The 27,001-nt window shown below is 33.5% G+C and overlaps 2 protein-coding genes and 2 long non-coding RNA genes across 8 annotated transcripts; 3 read left to right on the forward strand and 1 right to left on the reverse strand.

Moving 5' to 3' along the window:
* Positions 1-80: 80 nt before the first annotated feature.
* On the forward strand, positions 81-2,052 carry LOC112278544 (uncharacterized). Of its 2 annotated transcripts, none has more exons than XR_016500909.1 (3): positions 81-228; positions 495-850; positions 1,074-1,747. It is a non-coding gene; the product is annotated as an uncharacterized LOC112278544 (long non-coding RNA). The 2 variants fall into 2 exon arrangements; XR_002968723.3 differs by lacking the exon at positions 495-850 and adding an exon at positions 1,801-2,052 and having other exon boundaries at positions 85-228; positions 1,074-1,561.
* A 13,113-nt stretch (positions 2,053-15,165) lies between these two features.
* Positions 15,166-18,114, forward strand: LOC112278508 (SH3 domain-containing protein 2). 3 transcript variants are annotated; one of them, XM_024512098.2, is made up of 3 exons: positions 15,166-15,365; positions 16,671-16,722; positions 16,929-18,114. In XM_024512098.2, exon 3 carries the CDS (start codon positions 16,984-16,986, stop codon positions 18,076-18,078), a length of 1,095 nt encoding a protein of 364 aa, XP_024367866.1. In that variant the 5' UTR covers positions 15,166-15,365; positions 16,671-16,722; positions 16,929-16,983; the 3' UTR covers positions 18,079-18,114. The 3 variants fall into 3 exon arrangements, with proteins under 3 accessions (XP_024367866.1, XP_024367865.1, XP_024367867.1); XM_024512097.3 differs by having other exon boundaries at positions 15,176-15,379; XM_024512099.3 differs by lacking the exon at positions 15,166-15,365 and adding an exon at positions 16,386-16,477.
* A 1,506-nt stretch (positions 18,115-19,620) lies between these two features.
* Positions 19,621-24,735, reverse strand: LOC112278476 (uncharacterized). Of its 2 annotated transcripts, XM_024512027.3 has the most exons (13): positions 24,375-24,735; positions 23,657-24,178; positions 23,157-23,202; positions 22,892-23,022; positions 22,469-22,615; positions 22,195-22,274; positions 21,964-22,002; positions 21,721-21,763; positions 21,407-21,511; positions 21,164-21,236; positions 20,774-20,876; positions 20,460-20,544; positions 19,621-20,122 (listed from the first exon to the last, which is right to left on the reverse strand). In XM_024512027.3, the coding sequence occupies exons 2-13, from the start codon at positions 24,140-24,142 to the stop codon at positions 20,012-20,014; spliced, it is 1,449 nt and encodes a 482-aa protein (XP_024367795.1). In that variant the 5' UTR covers positions 24,143-24,178; positions 24,375-24,735; the 3' UTR covers positions 19,621-20,011. The 2 variants fall into 2 exon arrangements, with proteins under 2 accessions (XP_024367795.1, XP_073388107.1); XM_073532006.2 differs by lacking the exon at positions 24,375-24,735 and having other exon boundaries at positions 23,657-24,301.
* Positions 24,588-26,080, forward strand: LOC149986254 (uncharacterized). Its single transcript, XR_016501076.1, has 4 exons — positions 24,588-24,704; positions 24,797-24,873; positions 25,642-25,699; positions 25,945-26,080. It is a non-coding gene; the product is annotated as an uncharacterized LOC149986254 (long non-coding RNA).
* The last annotated feature ends 921 nt before the right edge of the window (positions 26,081-27,001 follow it).

Below are 27,001 nucleotides of genomic sequence, written 5' to 3' on the forward strand. Positions count from 1 at the left end.
CTCAGCGACCGGAAACCGCGACCGACTCAGGGTGGGGGTGTAAGCCGCAGGAGGAATTGCTCGACCTTTCTGCTTCCCTGGTCTTCTTCGTCGTCTGCTGCTTCTTCCGTCTTTGGTTCAGTGATACAAAGCTCGATCTCCCTCTTCACCGCTCACTCTTCAAGCGTGTAGGGTTTCGCCGTGTACTCTTTCAGCAAAATCATTTGACGAGCAAGTCTTTCAACTGAGGTGCGTCATCCTTCATTTTTCCGGCTTACAAGCGTGCCCTCGAAACCTTGTTTGTGCGCGTGCAGGTGCGGTGTTTTTATGTTGTGGTGGAGTTATTTCGGAACTGTCAGGCAAAGATAAGCGCCGGAAGAAGGAATAAAGAGAACTTGGAATGTTGTGTACGATGTGCTTGTCAGTGCTGTGAGCGTTATGGTGCGCTGTCGGTTTGCCTGTTAGGTTCTCCTCTGAGAGGGTTTCGTTTTTGGTGACGGAGGTCGTGGTTTCAGATAGCTTGCGAAGGAAGAATCGTTGTTTGGTTTGAAGGATTTGGAGATTGGAGCAGAAGTTCGGATTCCTGTTTTTGCATTTATATTTGGATTTTTTCTATGGCGGTGGACGATCTGTCCGGCGTAATCTGCCGCTGTTGCAGCAGCGCTTGCAGCGGCAACTCTATATTCCGCTCTCCTCGTCACGCTAGCTAATCATTAACCGTTGCAGTGCGTGTCTGGTTCGTCGGTGTGCATCGGAGGCTGTCTTTGACTCTTCCTTGTGTGATAAAGGCTTTATTCCAGCCATCTGATGTATGCATACAATCTGGACTTATTCTGCATGGTAGCTTGAGGGTCGTGATGGTGGAGTTAAGGTAAGATCGCCAGATAATAGTCTTCGTTTTCATTTTCCCCCTTGGTGGTATTAGCTAAGTTGTGCTGGGGTACGTAAGATCGACATTCTGTTTTCTGCGTTGCTGTGAATATGTTTCTGCTTCCAAGTCTGATTTCAGTTTCTTTCCCTCCCACATGGTTGGAATCGCCATCGGTGGTAGTTGGTCCTACCGACTGTTTCAATACTCTGGGCACTGTGTGTAGGGTCTGTAAATCCTCCAAACCCACATCAGTAGCGCGTCACCCCCTCGGCGATGCTTTACGTTTCCGACAGCGCCAAGATTTGCTATTCTGAGTGTTCACACGGCATTGGTCCTTTGACACTGCACACACTGTGGCTGATTTGTAAGCGTACCTACGCAGCTGAGCTCACTCTCAAACTCTTCAAATGTGCCCTCTCTCTTCACTGTCATGACCGCGCTTCGGGGCTGCTGCATACCAGATAGATTGAAGGCCGTGGCCAACCTCTTTCCAACAAGATTTTTCACTTTTTCCCCGTCAAAAGCTTCACCCTGCGCGGTAAGCTAGGACAGTGCGCTGTCCCTTGTGATCTCTTTTCTGTCAAGCTTCAATCTATCGACGTTTACCTGTGGATACTTGGCTCCTACCCACATGCACCTGTGCAGTGAGGCCCAGGTAGCGGAAGTACAAAGCTAAGCCGTCGAGTCTGTCGGTTCACATTACTATTTGAGGTCAGCCAATTCCCTTCCCCGCATCGTGTTCCGTAGTCCCTGAGTTCCTCTATTGAAACAAGCCAAACCCCATTGGATGTTGTCGAACCTTTTAGGACTGTGCCTGCCTCTCCTCTGCATTGTCCATTCTTGTATGAGACACTTATCTCTGCACTGTCAAATTCTGAATTCTTCTCAAGTTGATCAGTTTATGTCGACGCTCAACTTTAATGATGTCCATAATCTGTTGTTTCAAGCAGTCAACGACAGTGGTCTAGCGGGGCACGTGAAGATGTAGAATCGCCAGCTTCTGTGTGCCCAGGAGTTAGTGGGATTGTACTTCATGTCGAAGTCTTCGTTATATGAACTTGTAACTTCTGGCTAATTGTCATGTGTGGTTGTAGTGATCGTTGCTGCAACCTGTACGAAACCGCGTAGTGACTGATGGCTTCTTAAATCTTCTGTGCATTGTGGATGCCAATTACCGAATAAATGTCAGTGTTGCAACGGCAGTTTATTGCAATGGTGCTTTGTCTAACTTACAACTTGATAGAGAAGACATTGGATGTTAGGAGGTCAAAATAAGTTTTTAGTGATATGTCTTGAAACAATTCTAGATATGTAAATATTCGATGGTTTACTTACATATATGTGATGATTAATTTTAATGGTAAGTGATTAAGTACCAGATATTTGTAATGTGAAATATTGATAACAAAGAACATTTTTATGAGATTGTGAGAATATATAAGGGAATGAGAAGGAACTAAAAATTGATAATAATAATAATAATAATAATTAAGAGAATGTGTTGTTTTTCTTTTGAGTGAGTAGTGTTTTTTTGTATAAAGTGTCATGAGAGAAGATCTTGGTGAAGAGAATATGATAATAATGAATGGTAGAAAATTATTGTTTGATATTTAGTGCAATTTATAGGATTAAATATGCTTCTCACAAGTATTTGAAGAATTTATAGTTGTGAGTTTTGATAATTTGGAAAAGTGGATTTTGAACATTATTGATTAAAAATAGTGCTTGATGCAATTGAAGATGAAGGTTTGGATCTAACCAAAGTATGTATTGATGTAAGATGTACAAATCTTGATTCTTTTGTTTGTCATGTTTAGGTATCTTGATTGTGTAATTGAAGGATTAGACTTGAATATTTATAAGTAATCTACCATGGCTAATTGTATAATAAGTTGTTTGGAAGGAATTGCATCTTCATTAGGAAAAGAACACAAGAAGGGGTAAAGTATTCACATGCAATGTCAATTTTTGATTGAAAGAATGGATGATTTATTAAAGACAAAAGATATGATGAATAGAAATCAATGTACAAGTTTGTATATGCAACTTGTCCATGTGATGAAAGTATTTGATAAGGTGATGAAAGTATTGACTTATGATGATAACATTGAAAAGGGCAAGCCCATATTTGTTGAGTTGCATGTTGTGGTAAGCAAAAGCTACTTATTGTTAGAAAATTGTGGAGATAGAAAATGGTATGAAGCAATCTTCTTTCAAATGAAAAACAAAGAAAGTTTTAGAGAAATCATTTCAAATTTGATTCTTTGTTGTAATGTGGCAAGTGATGTCATGACAATGCACTATTCAAAAGAATTTGAAGGCATTGCACATATTATGTGTAATTTTGCAACATTTGATGAAGTTGAAAGAAATGATGTAAGTCTCCATAAGAGGTTGGTTGATGGAAACCAAGATAATTGTTTTGAAGAATATGGATTAGCTACATATCTATTACAAAGATGGAAAGATTTATGTTGCATTGAAGGTGGAGAGTTAGATGCTTTGGAACTTTCAAACGACATTGAAAGCTTTAAAATCGACAATTGCATAGGTAAAGGTGGAAGTGGAGTTGTTTACAAATCAAAGTGGTTTGGAATGTTAAGTGCCACAAAGGTAATAGTTTGTACTTTTGAAGAACATATTCCTATTGAAGTGGACATTTTAGCAGGTTAGAGCTATTCCAACCTTGTAAAGTATTTTTATGCTACAAGAGTGGATATCAATAAATTTAGTGACAGTTATCCTATAGAGGAGAGAAATGAAACTTTGTATTTAGTAACAAAATTAATGGACATGAGTTTGATTGACATGTTGAAGAAAAAAAAATTTATGGCATATGATTTGTTGATTGATATTATGTATCAAATTGCAAAAAGAATGTGCTATTTGCATGACATGCAAATTGCACATCAAGATCTTTAGCCAGATAATATACTTGTAAAATTTTAAAAAGATAAAATCAAGAATAATAGTGAAGAATGTGCATATTACAAGATAAGTGATTTAGGGACTTTTAAGATCAATGTTGGAAGGACCCCAAAAAGTAAAAGTAATGATTTTATTTATAGCACATTAAGATATGTGGCTCCGGAAATATTAAATAATGAAGACAAGGCAATAAAAACATGTGCTTTTGAAGCAGATGTATATTCATTTACAATGACATGTTCAGAGATTCTTTCAAGAAAAAGACCATTTTCTAGAATTTATAAACGAAAAGAAATATTAAAAAAGGTAAAGACAAGAGAAAGACCAAAGTTACCTTCAAATTGTGATGAGTTGAATGAGTTGATGAAAAGATGTTGGAGTTTCAATCCTTTACAACGTCCAAAGTTTGGAGATATTTGTGAGAAACTTGCAAGTTTGAAGAGAAAGTTTTTAATTGGATTTTATGAAAATAAATGCCCTTCTTTTAGTGGTTTAAAGGAGAAAGATCACTAAGACATAGAAAAGGATAAAATATATATCAATCCAATGATAAAGTTTGGGATAATTTATGTTTTCTTTGTTTGATTGGTTGATGTAGATTAGAAACAAATTCATGTAGTTGAATGGTGTACGTAAAGGAAACATGTATGTATATAATAATATTATTTTACAACATGTGCAATATGTATGTTTTGGCATAACAATTGTGGTTGTTTATAAAGGTATACTTGCAAGATCATCTACTAGGTAGACAAGAATACTCAAGCAAGTTGTTAGAGCTATGCAAAAAAGGTGAAAAGATAATATATCTTGTTGGCATGGGTGGAATAGGCAAGACAACAATGGCAAAGGTTACATATAATAATGTGAAGTATATGTATGATGCCTCATGCTTTATTGAGAACATTCAAAATAATGGTGATAGCTACACCATTTGTTGTAACATTTTGAAAGAACTCAAGATTGAAGAAACTCCAAAGAATTTGGAAGATGCACAAGTATTGTGGAAGTCACACTTGAGGTCAAAGAAAACCATCTTGGTGTTTGATGATATGAAGGAACAAAGTGAAATCAGAGACATTGTACCTATAGATGAATTTTATGCAAGCAATAGAAGCACTTTGATTGTAACTAAACGAAGTTGGAATTACATGAAGGATTGTTCTATAGAGCCTCATAGAGTGGATATTGAAGAACTTAAAGAAGGTGCAAGTTTAGAGTTATTTATTACTTACTCTCATGGAAAGCAAGTTGAATTGCCTAAAGAATTTGATGATGTAGGTAGAAAGACTGTGAAAGCTTACAATGGCTTATCTTTGAGCTTAAAAGTTATGAGAGCATTTTTGAGAAGACAAAAGAGAGTAAGATGTTGGAAGCAAGCTTTAAAAAGGTTAAAAAGAACAAGAAATGTGGATGGAGATGAAGAAAATAGTGACCATAAGATTTGGACAATATTAAGAGAAAGCTTTGATAAATTAAAAGTTGAAGAAAAAGACATGTTTTTGGACATTTGTTTTTTCTTTACTAGTGATGTGTATCCACATGGAATGTCAAAAGAAAGAGTATTGCGAATATGGACAAACAATAAAAAATTAGGTTTGGAGCAAAATATGGAAGATATATTAGATACATTGATTAGTCATTCATTGGTAAAAATAGATAAAGAAGGAATTATAAGAATGCATGACCATTTATAAGACATGGGTCGAATGATTGTTGAAACAAACAATACATATAAAGGCTCAAGAATATGGAAATTGAGCTTGGTTGAAACACACAGATTCACAACAAAGGTACTTGACTTGACATATATATAAATAAGATGTATACAATCAAGAATGATCATAAATAATTTGCATGTAGTATTTATAGATATGGTGTATCATTGTTTTGTGAGGTGATATAATAGTATATAGGTAATTATAAGATATCTTATATTGATGTTGAATTTATATTGATATGAGATTTAAAAAGTTAATAGATAAGTTGAAATACTTAATTTGGTTTTATTTGATTGTATGATAGTTGGAAGGTTTATGTTTTAACAAGAAAGAGATTAACATGCAAAGTAACATTGAAGATATGAATTATTCTTCATTAAGACTATTGATCTTTATAATTGAAGAAAATATATCAAAAAAAGCTTTAGCAATATGGAATAAATTAAGTGTATTATTGAAGCAATCATACAAATTAAAATCACTCATGTTATGTATAGATTTGCCAAGAACTATGTCTAATGACATTGCGGACAATTTATATTATAAAATCTTTGACAGTAAAGCTTTAGAAAAGTTGAAGAATTTAAATGTTTTACAATTGAAAAATTGTGAGTTCATAGAAATAATTCCTAATTCAATATTTTTAATGAATGCATTATTGGAATTTGATTTAGAAGGTTGCTTGAATTTAGAAACATTACCAAAAAATATGCATATATTAATATCATTAAAGATCTTAAATTTAAAAAGATGTAGAAGGTTAAAGGCACTACTAAACTCAATAGAAAACTTGATTTCTATGCAATGGTTTAGCATTGAAGGATGTAGTAGATTGACATCATTGCCAAAGGAGTTGGACAACGTTACAACTTTGACAACATTTGCTATAAGTGAATGCAAAAACATGACATTATTGCTAAAGGAATTGAACAACCTTACATCTTTAACAACATTTGATATAAGTTGGTGTAAGAAGTTGATATCATTGCCAAATGAGTTGGGCAATCTTACATCTTTGACAACATTTGATATAAGTTGGTGTAAGAAGTTGACATCATTACCTAAGGAGTTGGGCAACCTTACATCTTTGACAACTTTTGATATAAGATGGTGTGAGAATTTGACATCATTTCCAAAGAAATTAGGTAATCTTACATCTTTGACAACATTTGATATGAGTTATTGCAAGAACTTGATATCATTACCAAAGGAGTTGGGTAATCTTATATCTTTGACAATATTTGATATGAGTAGGTGTGAAAACTTGACATCATTGCCAAACAAGTTGGGCAACCTTACATCTTTGATAACATTTGATATAAGTTATTGCAAGAACTTAATATCATTGCCAAATAAATTAGGCAACCTTAAATCTTTAATAACATTTGATATAAATTATTGCGAGAACTTGACATTATTGCCAAATGAATTAGGCAACCTTACATCTTTGACAACATTTGATATAATTAGGTGTGAAAATTTGACATCATTGCCAAAGGAATTGAGCAATCTTACATCTTTGACAATATTTAATATGAATTATTGCAAGAATCTGACATCTTTGCCAAAGGAGTTGGGCAACCTTAAATCTTTGACAATATTTGATATAATTTGGTGTAAGAAGTTGATATCATTGCCAAAAGAGATTAGCAACCTTATATCTTTGACAACTTTTGATATGAGTAAGTGTGAGAACTTGATATCATTACCACAGGAGTTGGGCAACCTTACATCTTTGACAACATTTAATAACCAATGGTGTAAGAACTTGACATCATTGCCAAAGGAGTTGGGCAACCTTATATCTTTGACAACATTTGATATAAGTTGGTGTAAGAAGTTGACAATATTACCTAAAGAGTTGGGCAATCTTACATCTTTGACAACTTTTGATATAAATAAGTGTGTGAACTTGACATCATTACCAAAAGAGTTAGGCAACCTTACATCTTTGACAACATTTAATATACAATATTGTAAGAACTTGATATTATTACCAAAGGAATTGAGCAATCTTACATCTTTGTCAACATTTGATATAAGTTGGTATAAGAAGTTGACATCATTGTCCAAGGAGTTGGACAATCTTACATCTTTGACAATATTTAATATCCAATGGTGTGAGAACTTGACATCATTGCCAAAAGAGATTGGCAACCTTACATCTTTGACAACATTTGATGTAAGTAAGTGTAAGAACTTGACATCATTGCCACAAGAGTTGGACAATCTTATAACTTTGACAACATTTTATATAAGCGATTGCGAGAACTTGACATCATTGCTAAATGAGTTGGATAACCTTACATCTTTGACAATATTTAATATCCAATGGTGTGATAACTTGACATCATTGCCAAAGGAGTTGAACAACCTTATATCTTTGACAACATTTAATATCCAATGGTGTGAGAACTTAATATCATTGCCAAAGGAATTTAGAAATCTTACATCTTTGACAACATTTAATATCCAATGATATGAAAACTTGACATCATTACTAAATGAATTGAGCAACCTTACATCTTTGTCAATATTTGATATGAGATGGTGTGAGAAGTTGACATCATTGCCACAAGAGTTAGGCAACCTTACATCTTTGACAACATTTAAGATGAATAGATATGAAAACTTGGCATCATTGCCAAAAGAATTGGGCAACCTTACATCTTTGATAATATTTGATATAAGTTGGTATAAGAAGTTGACATCATTGCCAAATGAGTTAGACAATCTTATATCTTTGACAACATTTGATATGAGTTATTGTAAGAACTTGACATCATTGCCAAAGGAATTGGGCAACCTTACATCTTTCACAAAATTTGATATAAGTAAGTGTGAAAACTTGACATCATTGCCAAATGAATTCAGCAACCTAACATCTTTGACAACATTTGATATGAGTTATTGCAAGAACCTGACATCATTGCTAGAGGAGTTGAGTAATCTTACATCTATAGCTTGCTATAAGTAGATACAAGGACTTGACATCATTGCCAAAAGAATTGATCAATCTTACATCTTTGACAACCTAAACTATAAGTTGGTGGTATTTCTTAACATCATTCTCATAGGAGTTGGATAATCTTACATCTTTGAGAATATTTGGTATAAGTTTGTATTTTAGATTGACATTATTATTAGAAGAGTTGAGCAATCTTACTTCTTAGAAAAAATTTAATATAAGATAGTACAAGTTATTATCAATAAAGAAATTGAATAACTTTAGATCTTTAACTTTAGTTAGTACAATAATCTAACATTATTGTTATAAGAGTCGAGTAAGCTTATATTATTGTCTTAGTTTAATATGATTAGATGGCTACATTTAACATTGTTGTAAAAGAATTCGGACAATCTAACATCTTCTATAAAGTTTGATATAAGTCCATGGCCAAAATTAGTGATTTCTTGTACTTGAGATTAGTGTCTATGAAATTTGGCTATCTTATATCTTCACAAAGCTTAATATAAATGAATATTTAATGTTAACATTGTTATAAAAATAATTGAACAATCTTTCATTTTTAATATATTATAATATATATGGATACTTAAATTTTAGATTATTACCAAAGGATTTGTACAAACTTCTATCTTTTCTATAGTTTGATCCAATTAAATGCTTAAAATTGATATTACAATTATAGAAATTTATTAATTTTTCTTTATTTTTAAAACTACAAGTAAAAGAATTAAACAATCTCATATCTTTGGTATGCTTTTGTATAAGTATATGTTCAATTTTGGTATTACTATCAAAAAGAAATAAGTAGCTTAATATCCATGACATATTTCTTTATGTACAAATGTTCAAAGTTAACATCATTGTTAAATAATTTAGATAATTTTACATCTTTTGGATGGCTTTTTAAAAATAAGTAATCAAAAAGATAAAAATAAGCAACCAAAAATAAGCAATCAAAAAGTAAATTTAAATTTTATTTTTTATATTTTTAATAATATAATATTAAATTATATAAGATAAAAAGTAAATTATATAATATTAAATTTTAACTTTAAGAAATTTATCTTATAAAATTTTATCTTAAAAAATTATAAAATTATATAATTTTATCTTAAAAAATTAAACTTTTTATACTACAAATTTTTTAATCATATAAAATTAAATATATTTTTTATCTTACAAAATTTAATTTTATATTTTTAATATAAATTTACTTTTTATATTTTTATATGTACATTAAAAGTAAATTTATAAAAAATTAATAACTTAATATTTAGTAAATTATTGGATACATATATTATAGAATATAATATTATTACATATTTTATGTACTTATATATTGTGATTATATATTTAAAAGTGTATAAGATTATAATATTTATAATTTAGTTTTAACATAAAACTTTGTATATGATTGAATTACATAGATATTTACACTTGAAATTTAATAGTTTTTTAGATTTGGAAAAAAAAATAGAATATTATTTCTCTTAAAATAATTTTAATTTTAATTCTTAAAATTTATCTTTGTAAAATTATCTAAGATGAATTTTATTATTATTATATTTCTATTATATCTATGTCTAGTTTAATTTGAAAACCAAATAAGAATTCAAGTAAAAGAAAAAAATCAACTAATAAATAGATAAAGTATGCAAGTAAAATTTATGAAGTAAAATTTATTAATCTTTTATTAGTAAAAGATTTAATCCAAAATAATAGATTAAAAATAATTATATTACATATAAAAATATTATATAATAGTTATAACTTGAAATATTAAATATATAATATATTAAAGATTTTAACAATTAAAATAATTAGAATAATTACATGATTTATAAAAAAAGTTAAAATTCAATGATCTCTATGTTGTGGGTGGCTACAAGTTTTACAATCAAGATCACTTCTTATAATGGCTGGAAGTACAACCTTTGTTCTATTTGGCCACAAATAAAGAAACATAGTCGACTTATTTTGGCAAAATGATCAACACTAATCTTTACATAGCCATCTAAGCAACCAGTTAAATTTTTATCCTCCTTAATCCAACATGCGATCCAATACTTGTCATTTGAGCAATTCCAAGATTTTGTCCCTCCGCTAATCATAAAATTCAAGTCTTCTTGGTAGATCTACATTACAACGTCTTTAGCATCAACTTCCTAGACTAATAACTACAAAGAATTTTTAACCTTCCAAATTTGATTGTCTCTAATTTTCTACTTGGACTTACAAGGTCAACAAATCTTAATGGAAGTATTATTTTCCATTGTAAGATAGTATGTTTGAGAGTCATCAAATAGTCTTGCTGATCACTCTCATCCATCAAGCTCTTTTGGGACTCTATTATATTTCTTAAGTTTGACCTTGCTTGCTATAGCTAGGCCGGCAATACCCCCTTTTTGTACTTAATCACTAAGAAGGCATGGAAAAAGATAGCAAAGTTCAATAATCTAGTTATCATATATCTATCCAAGTAGGGTAACAAGCTTATAAATAAATTACAAGTCAGTTCACAAAATATTTAATATCCACGTTGATCCAAAAAAGAAGCTATATTTATATAAAACAAATGGCATAAAGAAAATATAATAAATACTTTAAAAGAAAAAAAAAATTCCACCATAGACATATCTTGACTCTTTTTGCCTCAAAATTACTAAGATTGTACTTCACAAATTTTAATCTTGCCTTCAAGTATAGAAAATCTATGAATAGAGCTCCAATCTATTCCATACCATCCAATACAACTCAAATAGTCTTCCAATATCCTCTAATTTTAATTGGGCCTAGTAAATCTTTGCACAAAAATTATTTAAATATTTTGGTAAGTTTAACATGATATAGATGCTCTTCTATAAGATAGCACTATAGAAGATCTAGCTAAAAAGAAACAATTGAATATTCAACAATACAGATTAGACTTTTAGTAAAAACCAGTAAGTAGATATGGCAAGGTTTGCTTGATAACACACATCTTGTGTGGGATAAAATATTGGCAATAATTCCAAAAGAATCCTTGGACAACTGGTGCAAGGTATTTCACACCTATTGGGATTATAATAATATACTTTGTACAAGGCTTGGACAATACATCTATTAGCACTCAAACATATAGATACAACAAAATAAAGTATCTTTTCAATATATTGGAGTAGTAATTTTAATATTATTAATTTTAAATATTGAATCAATGGTTGGTTAGAATTTTTTATCTTATTTAGACCAACTACTTTATATTGGTTTTATTTATAATAAAATTCTTTTATTTAAACCAAAAACAAAAAAATAAAAAAAATAAAAAAACAAACCACTTATTAATCACTTGTAGCATATTGTCACACTTATCCTAGGTGTCTTATTTGATATTTCATTTCTTATAGTGTTTGCATAATTTCTTACACACTTATAATACTTGATTAAAGAGGAAATTTTTTGTCTCTAATAAGTAGAGAATACTAAGTACAAGTTGTATCAATATAATTATTTCTATTACATTCTTCTAAAAAAATCTATTTTAAGTTTTTATTAAGTGGTTGAAATAAGCCTTGTTAATATTGTCCTTTACTATATCCATCCACTTATTTCAAAATATCAATTATTTGATAGAATTTTGAAAAGCTAAGATATTTTTAAGCTTAAAAAGTTTAGTGGCAAAGCAAAAAGAGACATGGCTCTCCAAAGACATAGGTTTCATGCACATAGATATATGCAAATGGCATTTAGTTTCTTATCTAAAAACATACATTGCCATCTATAATATTATTTATTTATTTAAAAATATTAATAATAATCCATTAGTTATTTATTTTGTATGCAATTTAGAGTTGTTAATCAAATTGTATAATCAATTAATAGCAACAAGCTTATGTCTCATCTTATAACATGCATATCATACCAACACTTACATATTCATTGCTTACTTTGTTATATCCTTGCTTATACATGTCTTATACTAAGAACTTAATGGACTTCTTGTCATTAATAGTATTGGATATAATATTAGTAATATCCAAGGTCTTTGTCACTATAGATCAATTCTTCTTAGTTTCGAAGTCCTTTCACAATATGAACAATAGAAATGTTTGAAAACTAATAGTAAGGATTATAAGAATTTACTCTTCAAGTTGTTTTATTTTTGCACAATTGGCTTCAATATTCATCAATCAATCTATTAATTAATCTACAAACCTAATATTACCATCAATAATCTATTTTTTTAGTTTAATAAGCAAATATTTGATCCACTCCTTTTCTTTATAAACACTAGCAGTTTTGATGATGTGCACAATTAGTTATAAGATTTAGCATGTGCATTGTAAGTTTTATCCTAAGATTTAATACAAGGATTATAAAACTATAATAAAAAAAGAAAACATATGCAACTTTATAAGAAAAAGACATATATGAGTGTTACCTACTTAAGATGTTAAAACTAAACTGTTCTAGTAAGCAATACTTTGCAACTTGCTTGTCAAGAACTGATGTATTTATATGCACCTTATAAAAAAATTCCTCCATTTATTTGCAACATGCTAACAATAATCAATAATATTTCCTATTACATTATCTCTTTTTTCTAACCATTACTAACCATATCTACAAGTCTACACTTTTTAGTTTATGCAATCATCTCTTTTTAAGTGTGGATATAGAAAATATAAAAGATGGTAGTAGAGAATGGCATTTTGTTTAACATCTCTATATTGATAATAGAAAAAATCTTCTTGATATGTAGATATTTTATAAGATATAAAATAATAAAATTAGTATATAAAAATTGGCACAATTCATCAATGGCATGCTTTCTTATGGCTATAAGAACCATGAATTTATAAAAAAAGGCCTTGCTTCTTACTACCTATAGGTGATATTGTTCATGTACTTATATTAGATACAATTTTAATCTTATTGGCTTTTGAAGTCTTGCTTGAGTGGCTAAGATATGTGCCATCTTTTTTAAAGTAATTAGCTGCATTAAAGAAAGGTTTGCCATTGAAAGCTTTAAATGACAAAAAAAAACATTTTATCCAATACAACTATTATTTTTTTCTTGAGATTTTCCTCTAAAATTACATCAAAATCATTCTACTATACTACCTTCTCTTTTCTTTTGGTGTCTAATAATAAATAAAATTAAACTTTGGATTTGTATTTATTTCTTGCATAGTATCATAATGTTGCATCAATCTCATCTATAACTATGTCATTAAGTGAATGAAGATTAAAACAAAAAATAAAAATAAAGACATCAAATCATAGCACAAAGTACAATGGCTTTGGTTGCATGTGTGCTTAAATTTATGACATGATATACTCCAATAGCAAATAGATCATTAACAACTATTGGACCTATAGCCACAACTATTATTATAGTTGTCAAAAAATTGCTACAACCATATATGTAAGATTTGATTTAAAGTATATCATTCTTTAGAGAATTTTTATATTCTATTTAGAGATATATCTATGGCATCTATACTAGGACAAGCCTACTTATGCCATAAAATACAATTTTCATCTATTACTAGATCAACTACATCCTATTGAAAAAGAATCTATTATTAAGAATCAACAACCAAAATGACTAATCTATATAAATTAGATAATTTTTTTTGATACTTGATATTATTTGGGCATCTTCAAATAAAAAAATTCCATATATATATATATATAAATGAACCATATAATTTTTAATATATAATATATTTAATGTTTATAAAATTTGATTAATTATATATTTAGTATAATAAAATAATTTAAATTATGAATTGGTCATTCTGTTTCCATTAATATTTTACTTTCCATGTATCTATGAGTTATCATCTATGTAAAGATATATTGTAAATTGATTCATTAACTACCTTGTGTTTTATTAACAAAAACAAACTGATGTTTTCATTCACTCGTACAATAATTCAATCATGACTTTAATAATTGTATAGACATTAAAAAAAATCGTATATGTTGTAACTAAATTTTCGATTTTTTTTTTAATAAATTTAAATTCTTGCATAAAATTTGATTATCATTTTTCATTCATTGATACATTTATCTACTTCAGATTGGTTTTGAAATTTTTGATTTATGTAGTTATATAACTATTGAAGTATTTTGACAACTCATTGTTCAATTAATTCTATATTTTTCTGTGTTAAAATAATATATTGTTATATTAGAAATATATTTTATCTTAAAACCATAATCAGAATGTTAGTATTAGAAGAAATAATTTGTACTTATCATTGCTAATGTATGCATGTGTGTATTTAAACACACACACACACACATATATATATATATATATATATACACACACACATGCAAATATATATACATAGAAATACTTGAAGTTTGAAGAATGATTTTCAATACCATGTATTAATCAATGGTTGTCCATTTTTCATTATCTTAATTATTTTAATGATAAGTTTAATCATCAACAGTGCAACAATCATGACGATTATCAACTTTTGAACAATTTCAAAGTTGATACAGATTTTCTGAATTTGTAAAACACGGAAACAGTATTGGAGTTGTTATGTTATGCTATGAACTTGCTATATTATGCCATGAACTTGTTATATTATTGAAAACAAAAAAGTAAAGGAGTTCATAACAAAGACAAAAGCATTCAAAAAGTAAAAGCCGCGTCTCACCAGAAACACTGTAGCTGGGATCTCAGTTCCTGCACGTCACACTTGTGCCAGGCTTCTGCTTCTCCTGTGCTTCGCCATAGCCGAGCATTGTCCTGCCATGGTCTCCCTTCTTGGTATCCGAGTGTGCCAACCCTGGCCCTCGCAACCTCCCGATGCACACTTCCTTGTTTGACGCGCATGTATCATTCTCTGCCATCGTTCGCATCCTCGTCCGGTCACCTCCAAACATCATTGTAAGTTTTATACGGTGCGTTCTTTTTCTCTTTGCCGCTTCTCTGGAGGTTTGTTCCTTTCTTTTGGTGATTATCACAACAAGAATATGCTCTTGTTATCGTTAAACGTGCAAATAGGGCGGTCGGTGTTAGGTCAGTGTCGGTCCTGCTTAGGTGTGAGTTGTAGTTAATCGTTTTTTGTGCTTAGTCACTAAGTTTAGTCGTCGTCGTCGTGACTGGTCGAGTGACCTAATTGCAGAATGCGGTATTTTTTACTTTATTTTTCTTGTTCCCGCAAGAGGTTGTTTCGACAGGCCTTACGACGATAGAAGAACGGAATTCCCTTTTGCAGGGAGCCGTTTATTATATGCAATGGGCATCAGCTCTCGTGTGTGTGTGTGAAGAATACCTACTAGTTTGCTTGTTTTTAATCTGAAAAAGTGCTGTTCGCTTGCAGTGCAATGGATCCATGCATCGTTTTTCACCCTAGTTGTGCCGAATTTTTATTGCCTCATCGCAGATCTAGGCATTTGCAAGGCTGATGAAGGGTCCTTTATCTATCTATCTATCTATCTATCTATCTATCTATCTATCTATCTATATATATATATATATATATATATGACGCTGTTCTGTGGTTAGAATGATGGGTTGTCTAGTTCTGTGCACATTGCTCGCTAGCTTCCCTGATCTGATATTTACTGTGAACGACTAACTCAGTAATGGAAACTACTCGTGGTCAGTGTCGGTCCTGCTTAGGTGTGAGTTGTAGTTAATCGTTTTTTGTGCTTAGTCACTAAGTTTAGTCGTCGTCGTCGTGACTGGTCGAGTGACCTAATTGCAGAATGCGGTATTTTTTACTTTATTTTTCTTGTTCCCGCAAGAGGTTGTTTCGACAGGCCTTACGACGATAGAAGAACGGAATTCCCTTTTGCAGGGAGCCGTTTATTATATGCAATGGGCATCAGCTCTCGTGTGTGTGTGTGAAGAATACCTACTAGTTTGCTTGTTTTTAATCTGAAAAAGTGCTGTTCGCTTGCAGTGCAATGGATCCATGCATCGTTTTTCACCCTAGTTGTGCCGAATTTTTATGGCCTCATCGCAGATCTAGGCATTTGCAAGGCTGATGAAGGGTCCTTTATCTATCTATCTATCTATCTATCTATCTATATATATATATATATATATATATATATATGACGCTGTTCTGTGGTTAGAATGATGGGTTGTCTAGTTCTGTGCACATTGCTCGCTAGCTTCCCTGATCTGATATTTACTGTGAACGACTAACTCAGTAATGGAAACTACTCGTGGTGCATATGTCAGATTGTTGCAGAAGAAAAGATTGTAAGGTTGACATGCGTAGACTTTAGAGCTGGTAAGTGTTATTCACCTTTACTCTCCTGTATTATTGTGGATGCAGAGCTTTTATCTGTTTATAAATTCTAGTCCTTCATAAATGCGCTTTCTTGGTTCTTTGAAGCCAGAATGTCTATTCGAAACCTTCTTTGGTCACTCTTTCTGCATACCTGTGAAAGGCCCCGAAAAACGTAGTCTTAAGTGGTTTTATGTAACATGGAACAGGTGCAATGGCCAGGCTGAAGTTCTTGATCACGTAGTCCCTGGTCCACCACCGAAAATGGACAGGTTCAGGAAGAGCGCGAATAAGTTGCGCGACCAGGTTGTTAAGCAGCAACATGCCGTTCTAAAGCAGTTAGGAGGGCATGCATCAGGCAGCGACATAATCATTGATGAGGTTGAGCTACTGCGACACCAGCAACTTGAGAAGGCTTACGCGTCTACCAGGGCTGCAAAACATTTCCAGAGAGAGGTGGTAAGATGTGTGGAAGGAATCATCAGTAATGGTAACAAGCAACTGGAAGTTGCAAACAAACTGGCAGATGAGTGTAAAAAGTATGGAACTGAGGGTCCTGAGATTGGCATGGTTCTTTCTAAACCCTCTTTGCAATATGGTACAGCCAAAATCCAGATGGACAAGGAGCAGGATTCTATGCTTTTGGCCCTAAACACAGAAGTGGCAGAGCCTTTGAGGGCAATGTTCAATGGCTCACCTTTGGAAGACGCTAGGCAACTGACACAGCGTTACGACCGCTTACGTCAAGAAGCAGAAGTTCAGGCAGGTGAGGTCAGCAAACGGAGAACGAAAGAGTCAGGTGGTGTGGATAGTGTCGTAAAGCTGCAAGTAGCTGAAACGAAGATGCAGGAGCTCGCATCATCAATGGCAGTTTTGGGAAAAGAAGCAACATCTGCTATGTTAGCTGTAGAAGCTCAACAGCAGCGTCTTACCGTTCAGCGGATCATTGCACTGGTACATACTGAGCAGGCCTATCATAAACGGGTTGCTGAAATCCTGGACCAGCTTCAGGATCAATTAGTATCTGAACTGCAACACAGTGAGGCAAGGGTGCCATCTTCTGGAGCAGCTGCGGAAGCGCCTATTTTTGTGGATGCAAATATGGGTAATTCGGCTTATTCCAAACACAGCCAATCTAGCAATTACATCCTTGCGGAAGTGTTTAACCCTTTCGAAGCAGAGAGCCACGGAGAACTTTCATTATCTGTCGGAGACCATGTTGTTGTGCGTCAAGTGGTCCCATCCGGCTGGTCAGAGGGAGAATGCAAAGGTCAAGCAGGGTGGTTTCCATCATCATGTGTGGAAGCTAGGCAGCGGGTGTCTGGAGTTGCAGTTTATGAAGGTTACATTGCTTTGTAATTTCCTCCTGAAATAGCATTTTTTTAGCAAGCAGTATTTGATGACTATACTTCAAACATTGATCTCGTAAATCCCCCCCCCCCCCTCGGAGCACCATGGGCGGTAATGATTGGCTTTTCCTTTTAAAATCAAGCATTGATACTCCTCTTAATTGATCCATCTATTAGTGTGCAGGAGCATAGTACCTCATCTTGTTATTTTCTTCGAAACGAAAACTGTCTTTCTGGATCATAACTGCAAATTACACAATCCAGAAAGTCCAACGACCAGCGTTCAGTCCTTCACCATCGTAGAATACCGTGGTTTTAGGCATGGCTGTTTTCTTTCGAAAACACTAAATCTACTGTCCTAAGGAGTGGATGCACTACCCACAGCAGTCCATAGCACTCTCCTTTTTGTTACAGGTATTAAATTTAAGATGTTTTGTCCACTCTGCTCCACCTGTCTCTTTCTGCTGTCGTTGGCGCTCTTTTGTCTAGCTCTCCTTCCGCTTTCATGCTTTCATCCTCCGTTCTGCTAACTTTCGGCTTGAATCTGACCATTTCCTCTCTCTTCATTTTGGTTGTAAAACCAACATTCTTTGTAAAATCAAAACGTTAATAATGTTCAATCTCATCATTGATTAATTCATGTGTTAACTGATTAATGCACTTGCCAATACAACTCCTCTTAGACGCATTTGAGATAGACTCTAAGAAGCCATGATTTGCTTTAATTGCAACACTTATTTCTCGGCCAACATAGAGAAGGTTTTGATTACAAATGATCCACAAATGTACCATTGGCATCATTGGTAGATGCCAAGGTCTTCTTTTTCCAATGCCACAAACGCTTCGAAATTTGTCAATCAGCGCATTGCTACAGCTAATCACTGTCTCGTAATCTACAGCCAGCATAACCATGCAAGAACAAAATCAAGCATTGTTAAGCACCCTTCAAGGAAATAATTCATTAACTGTCTAGACCTCAACCAGTTCCCGAGCTTACCGCTCCTTTGTATGGTGGAGGGCTGGCTAAAAGAGCTCCGACCACAGCGAAAGAGAGGTGGAGAAAGAGCAGAAACTGAAAATCAATATTTGTAATGAGGAGTCAATATTTGCAATTAATTGAGTGATAAGGCTAGTCAAAATCCAGAATTTATGGTACCTTATACCTATTTCACAGGATTGTTGTGCATTCCCAGGAATACGTAGCATCCTTTACAGAATACAAAAAATGGGCTTATTGTGCGTTCATAATCCAACATAAACAAACCATTTGTACAACTTATGGATTATTTAAATTAAAAACAAATATACACACACACAGACACACACATATATATCAAAATACAACAAAATACAATGTTGAAACAAAAAAGAATTCTTTGAAAGCTCTTCGTTTCATGCTTTTCCACCTTAATTTATTTGGTTACAATAAATTACGATGGTAGTAATCTAAGAGGCTTTTCTCTTTTTTGGGACAATCAGTTTTTATATATCCTTTAGATTTAACTGCAACCTTGTCAAAGTTTAGAAACACGGTAACATTCAGGGTCGAAAGTGCAGTAGAAAGATCTCAACTTAGTGTAATCGTACATTACAGACCAAAAAGAGCTGGTCGAAGAACTCAATCACCATTCCACTGAAATTGTAACAGATGATCATCAAAACTATTATACAAGAAACTGGGCGCTAAGCTCACGGCCCCTACATAGTATTGTTCCTGTCAAACAATACTTCAAATATTGCCAAATATATCAAATCTATGTCAAAATTGGTCATACAAAACGGTCACAGAGAACTAAGCCTTAAGCTACTTAGCGATCATTCTGTAAACGAGTACATACACAAATAGGTTCCTACCTAGCCTGCACCCAGAGGTCGGGTTGTAGATTAAGACGCCGCCATGCTGAGATTTCACGAGATAGGAATGGTCCAAGGAAAAAAATTCATCATTTACTGGCCGTCACATTGTCCTGCTGACGTCGATTATGAGGGCTCTTTATGGGCATGTCCAAGGTTTGACATGCTGACATTGTTTTCACGTGCTCTAGTTCATCTCCCTGCATACCCCAAACGTATTTTTAGTGTTACTCAACCTTGATAGATAAAAATCTGAACTTGAAGCACAATCCTAGATTAACAGAAACCAATATTTCATCAAAACGTCCCTTCCTCGGATTTGAGAGGAGTGGTTTTCATTATGGTAATAATGTTAATATTATATTATATTGTAATATGATTATTATTATTGTAATGTTATTACTGTTATTATAGTATTATTACATACTAAACGGTGGTTGTAGTCAAGAAAGCCATTTACAGCCACATGCAATTGTAAATTCGGCAATTAAAGTGTTGCTACTTCAGTGGACAGCGAGGATGTAGATGTGCACTTACACTAATAGCTTTGAAGACATCGTACAAATTGTTGATCTTTGGACGACGAGTCTCAGGTGCTTGACTTGTCTGGAACTCATCGTACCTGCATGTTTCGCGATTCCAAAATCAAACACGTCCCGCTGCATTTAGCGTACATAGGAAATGGGTCGGCTGGAGCAAATGTTTACTTTCTGTTATCTAAAACAAATCTAATCCAGAATCAACATTTCAAAAGTAAGTGAAGCCTGCGTAGGGTTATCCAACTATAAAAAAACAGAAATCAAGCATTGCAGACTATTTCACTCAAATTGTCCTGTGAAGCACATGCTTACATGTAAAGATCTTCGCTCTCGTAGTATTCCAAGGCTGCAGGAGGAGGTGGGAGAGTTTTCAACAGCTCCTCATTTGCATCAGCGAACTCTCCGTACGTGTCCACTATAGAGACAATATTATATTCATTACCGACACTCTACAAGCTCCAATTCACACTAAAACACAGAAAGAAACACAACAAAAATACGTTTCTTCAAAGTTGCCTAATTATGTGAAATAAAACAGGGACTAACATAATCCCCTTCTTATATCCTTCGCTTGAGAATAATGTCCCATGCCAAATAGTCATTCAAAAATATTGATTTCGACATATACAAAGAGGAGATAGATACAGAAGCTTAACAAACAGCTGATCAAGTAGGAAAGTCCATGACAGCAGACTAACTTACCAGCATGCATCTCAATGAGCTCGGAGAAATTATATGCCACTTTCGGTGAGATCAAGAACATCAAGTTCAACACCTATCGCCCACACCCACATCCACGGACATTAAAAACAGGAAATTTCATTACCTAACTGTCCATTAAAATGCTGCATGAATTCTCCAGTCCTTCCTACAAATCTGAGTAAAAGGTGATCACCAGCTGCGTATGCAAATCAATAGCGTGTTGTTAATGTGTTAGCAACAAACCCAATAGTAGAAAAAAGCAGCATGTTGAGCGAAGAACCGGTCTCCCCACTCCAAGTCTCCTCCAAGGGACTCCATTATCCGCAAATGGTGCATTTCATTCCATTCCTGCTCATACAAGACAGAATTTCTTATTCAGACCAAATTCACCACACATTCAACTGGGTCTCAATTCCGAAGAGACTATATTCACATGTAGCATTGTACGCGATACAGGAGAAATGCTTCAAAAAGTGGATACTCAAGATCGAGTTACAGCTGAAATAAGTTACACCGAGTACAACAGGCCGACACAAACACGATTTAGAAATTGTTACCTCTGCAAAGTGAACCTTTCGTACTTCAGCTCCAATGCGCCACCTGAAGTTAACAGAAAAGAAGAAATCGGCGCAATTTTACTGATGAAACTGAAAGTCCACTAACCAGATTTACAATATTCGAATACTATTCGAAGGCAAACTTGCTCATCCAACTACTATTCCAGAGGATTTCCTCGTGCACTTGCATGCCCCGTCAAACCTTCCACTACTGCAGCAGCTGTCCAAGTTAAGAATACGCACCATCCCAAAGTCTCGTATAGATGAAGCATTGAAATGTATCTGTGAAATGTGTCAAGGATTGACATCTAACAACACTTGAAAAATGCTAAGCATCCGTAGATGACTACAAATGTCAAATTGTACGGTAAACATTACCAATGATCAATCCAACATCTACTGTACAATGGAAATCGTAGTGTAACAGAAAGGATGAAGTCCACATAATAACCTCAATAACATTGCAGAGGATACGAAAAGTAAGGCATTCGAGCCACAGTCTCCAAGAACCAGAAGCGTTGGATGGGCCTATCATTAAAGATCACGTCCAGCATCTGACAAATGGTGAAGTTAACAATAGAAGATGTTAATAACTGCTGTTAATCTTGAGGGTACATGACTTACATGGTCAGAAGTTGTGTGTACAAATAATTAGCACTTGAGAAATAACTTAATGTTATGATTAACAATGATCTGCACAGGCCATGCAACAGGTTCTATTTCTGGAGGAAGGGATACAATTACGAACCAGACAGAGAAGATAGTAAGGGCCGAGAATCCACCAAGGAGCTTCTACTGGAGGGCGCGCATTTTCTCTATCCCATACAGCCTGGTTACTCAGGGTCAACTTCTTCAGCGCTGCTCTTAACTCATCTTGCTCTAGATTTTCTCCATTCTGTGAAAATCACCTCAATCATGAGAGTCTGGGAACCAAGATGACTAGAATATTACTTGGATAACTTATTAAGGGTCATGAAGTTGTAAGAATCGTTTCAATCAGCTCATGATAACGCCTACCAGTACCATGGGCAGCTTTTTGTTACCTGTTTGCCAATCTAGGGTTACAGTAGTGTACTATGTAAAGAATTGAGTTCTCCTGGCCTCTTTTCAGGATTTGCTTAAGTAGACTTCGCAATAAAGGAGCATAATACTTAAGAGGTAAAGAGATCACCGTTTCAAGAGGTTTCAACTCCATTAGACCATCATACAATGTGAGAAACTTGTCCAAGCCTCTGAGAAACAAGAAAAGACCACGCCCGGTGTAGGCTGTGACGATTTCAAGCGGACCATTCAACTTGGAGGCTGCAAGAAGGATAAGCGCGTTAGTGTTAAAATTTAAGAAAAGCTTTTTTCCGCACTAGCAGAGAATTCCATCTACAGCTCTATCCGGAGCTTTGTAGTAGAATTTCAAAATGAGAGGAAACAAGGGAGCTCACGATCAATCCTCTTCAGCTCTGTAAACAGGATAGTACGCCGCAATGACTGCAGTTCACATTGACACAGTACCACGAGTTAAACGCCACCTCTGTTATATTGGCCAAAATTGTCATACACCGCATTCACAGTAATATCAGGACTTCCAAGGCCAGTGCTCGTCACATCAAAATGTGTAGCTAGACAACTGCTTGTTGAGAATCGACGACTATCGCAGCCACTCGCAGCACCATTGTGCAGCATTCAGAAATAATGTAACAGAGACCCGCTAGTGAAATTCTGCAAACCTAGATCGAAACCGGAAAGGTTTGACGACAAGATCAAACTGACTCTGAAAATTACAGGTACCCCCATCTCACCACAATGTCTTGCCACTTTATGTGAATTGAATTTAAAATTAGCTGTGAGTGCCTCTCTCTGCGTGAAAAGATGCATCAGAACCTTGGAGACAAACAAATAATTCAAATAGAATTTGATCAAACAATGAAAATGCTGGAATTACCCTCCATTCGCGCCCAAAATTCTCGAATGCCAATTTGACGACGTTTCCAGGAACCGACGGTCCCGTCCTCAAAAATTTTGCTTGGAAGCCATAGTTGAAGGCAAAACGCTTCGGTCGCACTATGTCACCCAATGTTTCCATCTCCAACTGCACCGGTTGAACTACTTTAGGGTTCTCCTTCAGCTTGTACCCTCCCATACCTGTCCTCTCGTCAGCCCGTGCACGTTCTTCTTCCTCTTCCAAAGTCGGTCCATCCCTTTCGCTAATGCTCGCCACACAGAGCCCTTTTCTTCGCTCTCTGCAGCCTTCTTGCCATCCCATCAGCTGTTCTCTTGAGCTGGATTTCGAGAATCTGAAGCGGGGATGCTTCACAAGCGCGCACGAACTGCTGAATGATCCATTTCTGAGGCCTTGTGACCACAAATTCGGGCGGGGGAGAAGGGAACTCACAGGCACCACGGACGTCATTGTGGTCACACTACCCATGAGCAATGCTTCAAACGCCTCCGACAATTCCACAGGCTACAAAGCCAGAACACACTCACAATCGACAACCAACAAAAAGAAAACTGAAAACCCGCAACAAATCACAAAACCCAACACCAAAAGACCGTGATTTCCACGTCTTGATGGATTGACAGAGTAGCACAGAGGAGTTGTCTCTCTACACAAGAAGATCTTCCATAAAAAGGAGAAGCCAGTGTACCAGCTGACTCACCCAATTGGAAAAGCAACACCAATAGTCCGCGATATATCAATGTCGTAGAAACTATGTCCACGCTGGTGCATCGTCGGCATATCCTCCGACTCTATTGAACATCATCGACGGACTCAACATCACGATCCCTTCCCAGCCCATCAGCAGTTCACACGCTGCCACAGAGCAACTCTTCACCTCATCCCAGCCACCATCCCACATCAATCGTTGCAAGCTTTTGCTTGGAAAATCTTTGACAAGAACACTCTCACGAACCGATTTCCTGGTGGAGTGCACGATGTGACGTGGCTTTCGAGACAGTTTCCAACTGCGGATTCCAGGCCCGAAGCTGTAATTTCTGTTACTGTTTGTTTTTATTGCTTGTGTGGGGTTGATTTCTGGTGCCGAAGATTGATTATCATCTTATCATCGATGATTGCAAGTGATCGGAATCCGACACGAAGAGAAGGATGAGTCGCGCTGGCGAATGTTGCTCGGAAAGCCTTCGCCGTTGTATCATGTGAGCGCTTTGTGCCTCCCTTTCTTTTCCTTTGAAATCTCAGAACTTGAATGGTATGTGTGTGTGTGTATATTTAATTGTAAGATTTTTTTTACTATTAAGGGAAATTTTAGAATGCAACCACAGTTTATATTTTTAAAGTACAACAATTTTGTTAAAAATTATTATTTTGTTTTTCTTTTTGAACAACTAGTGAAATAGAGTTCAAGTATAAAACTAAAAATAATTTACTCATATTTTTTAAACAAATATACACAACATACAAACATATTAAAATTACTCTTTAAAAACTTAATTGTAAGGATTGATTTTATAAGTCAAATGACTTTAGATAATTCAATTTATTCTTAATTATTAATTTTTAGATTACAAGCTTATTACAAGCTTAATGTTCTTGACTTTGAACTATTTTAAAATACATCTTTAAATACATACATATTTTGATTTTATAAATTATTAGTATTATTAATACAAAAATTAATCTACAATTATCATTCAATAGTAATATTCAAATTAGATATTGGCAAGTTTGATATGGATTGATTTACTTAAAGTGATCTTCAAACCAAACAAAACAAAATTAAAATTTCTAAATTAGATTTTTTGTTGTATAAACTACTAAGAACAATTTTGATATAAGTCTATGTCACAATTCATGTTAATATGTAATATTTGCATCTATTTTTTGATCTATTTGTAGTCAATTTTTCCTGTAGATCAACAATACAATAATATTATCTTATACAATCCAATTGTTGAGCTTGTTAGGTTATATTTCTCTAATTTCTACAAAATACATTAAATTCTACTTAGTTATAAAATCAATGTAAGACAATTCTTTGATTTCTTAGAAGAAACCATGAAAATAATTACAGTGATTTTTTCTATCAAAAATAAAATAAAATAAACCAATCTAATATTTGCAATAATTTGTTTTAAAGTAAAAATATAATAATGAAGAAAGTAGTTTAAAATGGTAATTGATTCAACATTTGATCTCAAGATTAAAAGAACCATCTAAATTACATTAAGGATGTTAACTCTTTCAAGGTTTTTTACATTCTCTTTCAGACATTGGAAGACAAGACAACTAAAGCAACAAAGATAGTACATCTTGAGATTGTAGATAATGAAAATATTATAAAAAATTAAATCTTTAAGGTTTTATTTTTTAAAGTATAATATTATGGTACTCCTAAAGTACATGTGATATAAAAGCAACTTAAGAAGAATGTTAATATTATAATTATTCAAACTGAAAAGAATCTTATATCCAAAAATATAAAGGTAATATTCTTTTAGCCACTTTAAAAATAATATCTAAGTTATCTTTGTTTGTAAAAACATTGTTAGTCAAGAACAAAAAAATTACCATTAAATAGTGGGAAAATGCTTTAATATAAACCAAATCATTAAATTCATGAATATCTAATAAAAAAAAAGATTGATTTTATCCTTATTGTAGATGTTGCTAAAAGCATACTTATTAAGAACTTACAAATGATAGAAATGACATTTATAGTCATATTTATATTGATTGCACCACCTTGCACCAAATTATCAAAATGTGTAAATTTTGTGGTGTTCTTTGAATAATTCTAATAAAATATTAGAAAATTTACATGCATGATGGTGGAGATAAAAAGAATCTCAAATCTTAGTTTCACTCTTTTTAATAAAATTGGCATTTAATTTGATATATTCTTCATTGGTCTTAAATCAATTAATGAATATAGAGTCTCTTCTTGGATCTTTGATAATTGGCTAGTGCTTAGCAATAAAGCTAATTTTATTAAACTTGACAAGAAGTTTACCTAATATATATAATAAGGAATAAGACTTGACTAACTTTAATAGTAAGATTTATTTAAAGCTATTTAATTAAATTTCTTTATATAATTTAAAGATTATCTTTTTGGTACTAGCAAAAAAAATACAAAATTATTATTATTATTATTATTATTATAATTACATATTGATTTTTTTTATGTAGCATCTTTGCTAGTAGTAAAATGGTGTATATGTGATCAATATGGTTTATGGTGTGTATAAAAATATATTTAGACATTCATCTATAAGATCAATTAATTAAAGTATCATACAATTTTGAATTACATAATTAGAATAG

The sequence above is a fragment of the Physcomitrium patens genome, chromosome 25, assembly GCF_059467195.1.
Source record: "Physcomitrium patens ecotype Gransden chromosome 25, ASM5946719v1, whole genome shotgun sequence".
NCBI lineage: Eukaryota > Viridiplantae > Streptophyta > Bryopsida > Funariales > Funariaceae > Physcomitrium > Physcomitrium patens.

Coding starts and splice junctions, on each gene's coding strand:
- LOC112278508 (XM_024512098.2), top strand. CDS start 16,984: ATGGACAGGTTCAGGAAGAGCGCGAATAAGTTGCGCGACCAGGTTGTT.
- LOC112278476 (XM_024512027.3), bottom strand. CDS start 24,142: ATGGGTAGTGTGACCACAATGACGTCCGTGGTGCCTGTGAGTTCCCTT. Junction 22,003..22,194: donor GCTCGAATGCCTTACTTTTC/GTATCCTCTGCA, acceptor CACATTTCACAG/ATACATTTCAATGCTTCATC. Junction 21,237..21,406: donor CTGCTTTTTTCTACTATTGG/GTTTGTTGCTAA, acceptor TGTGGGCGATAG/GTGTTGAACTTGATGTTCTT.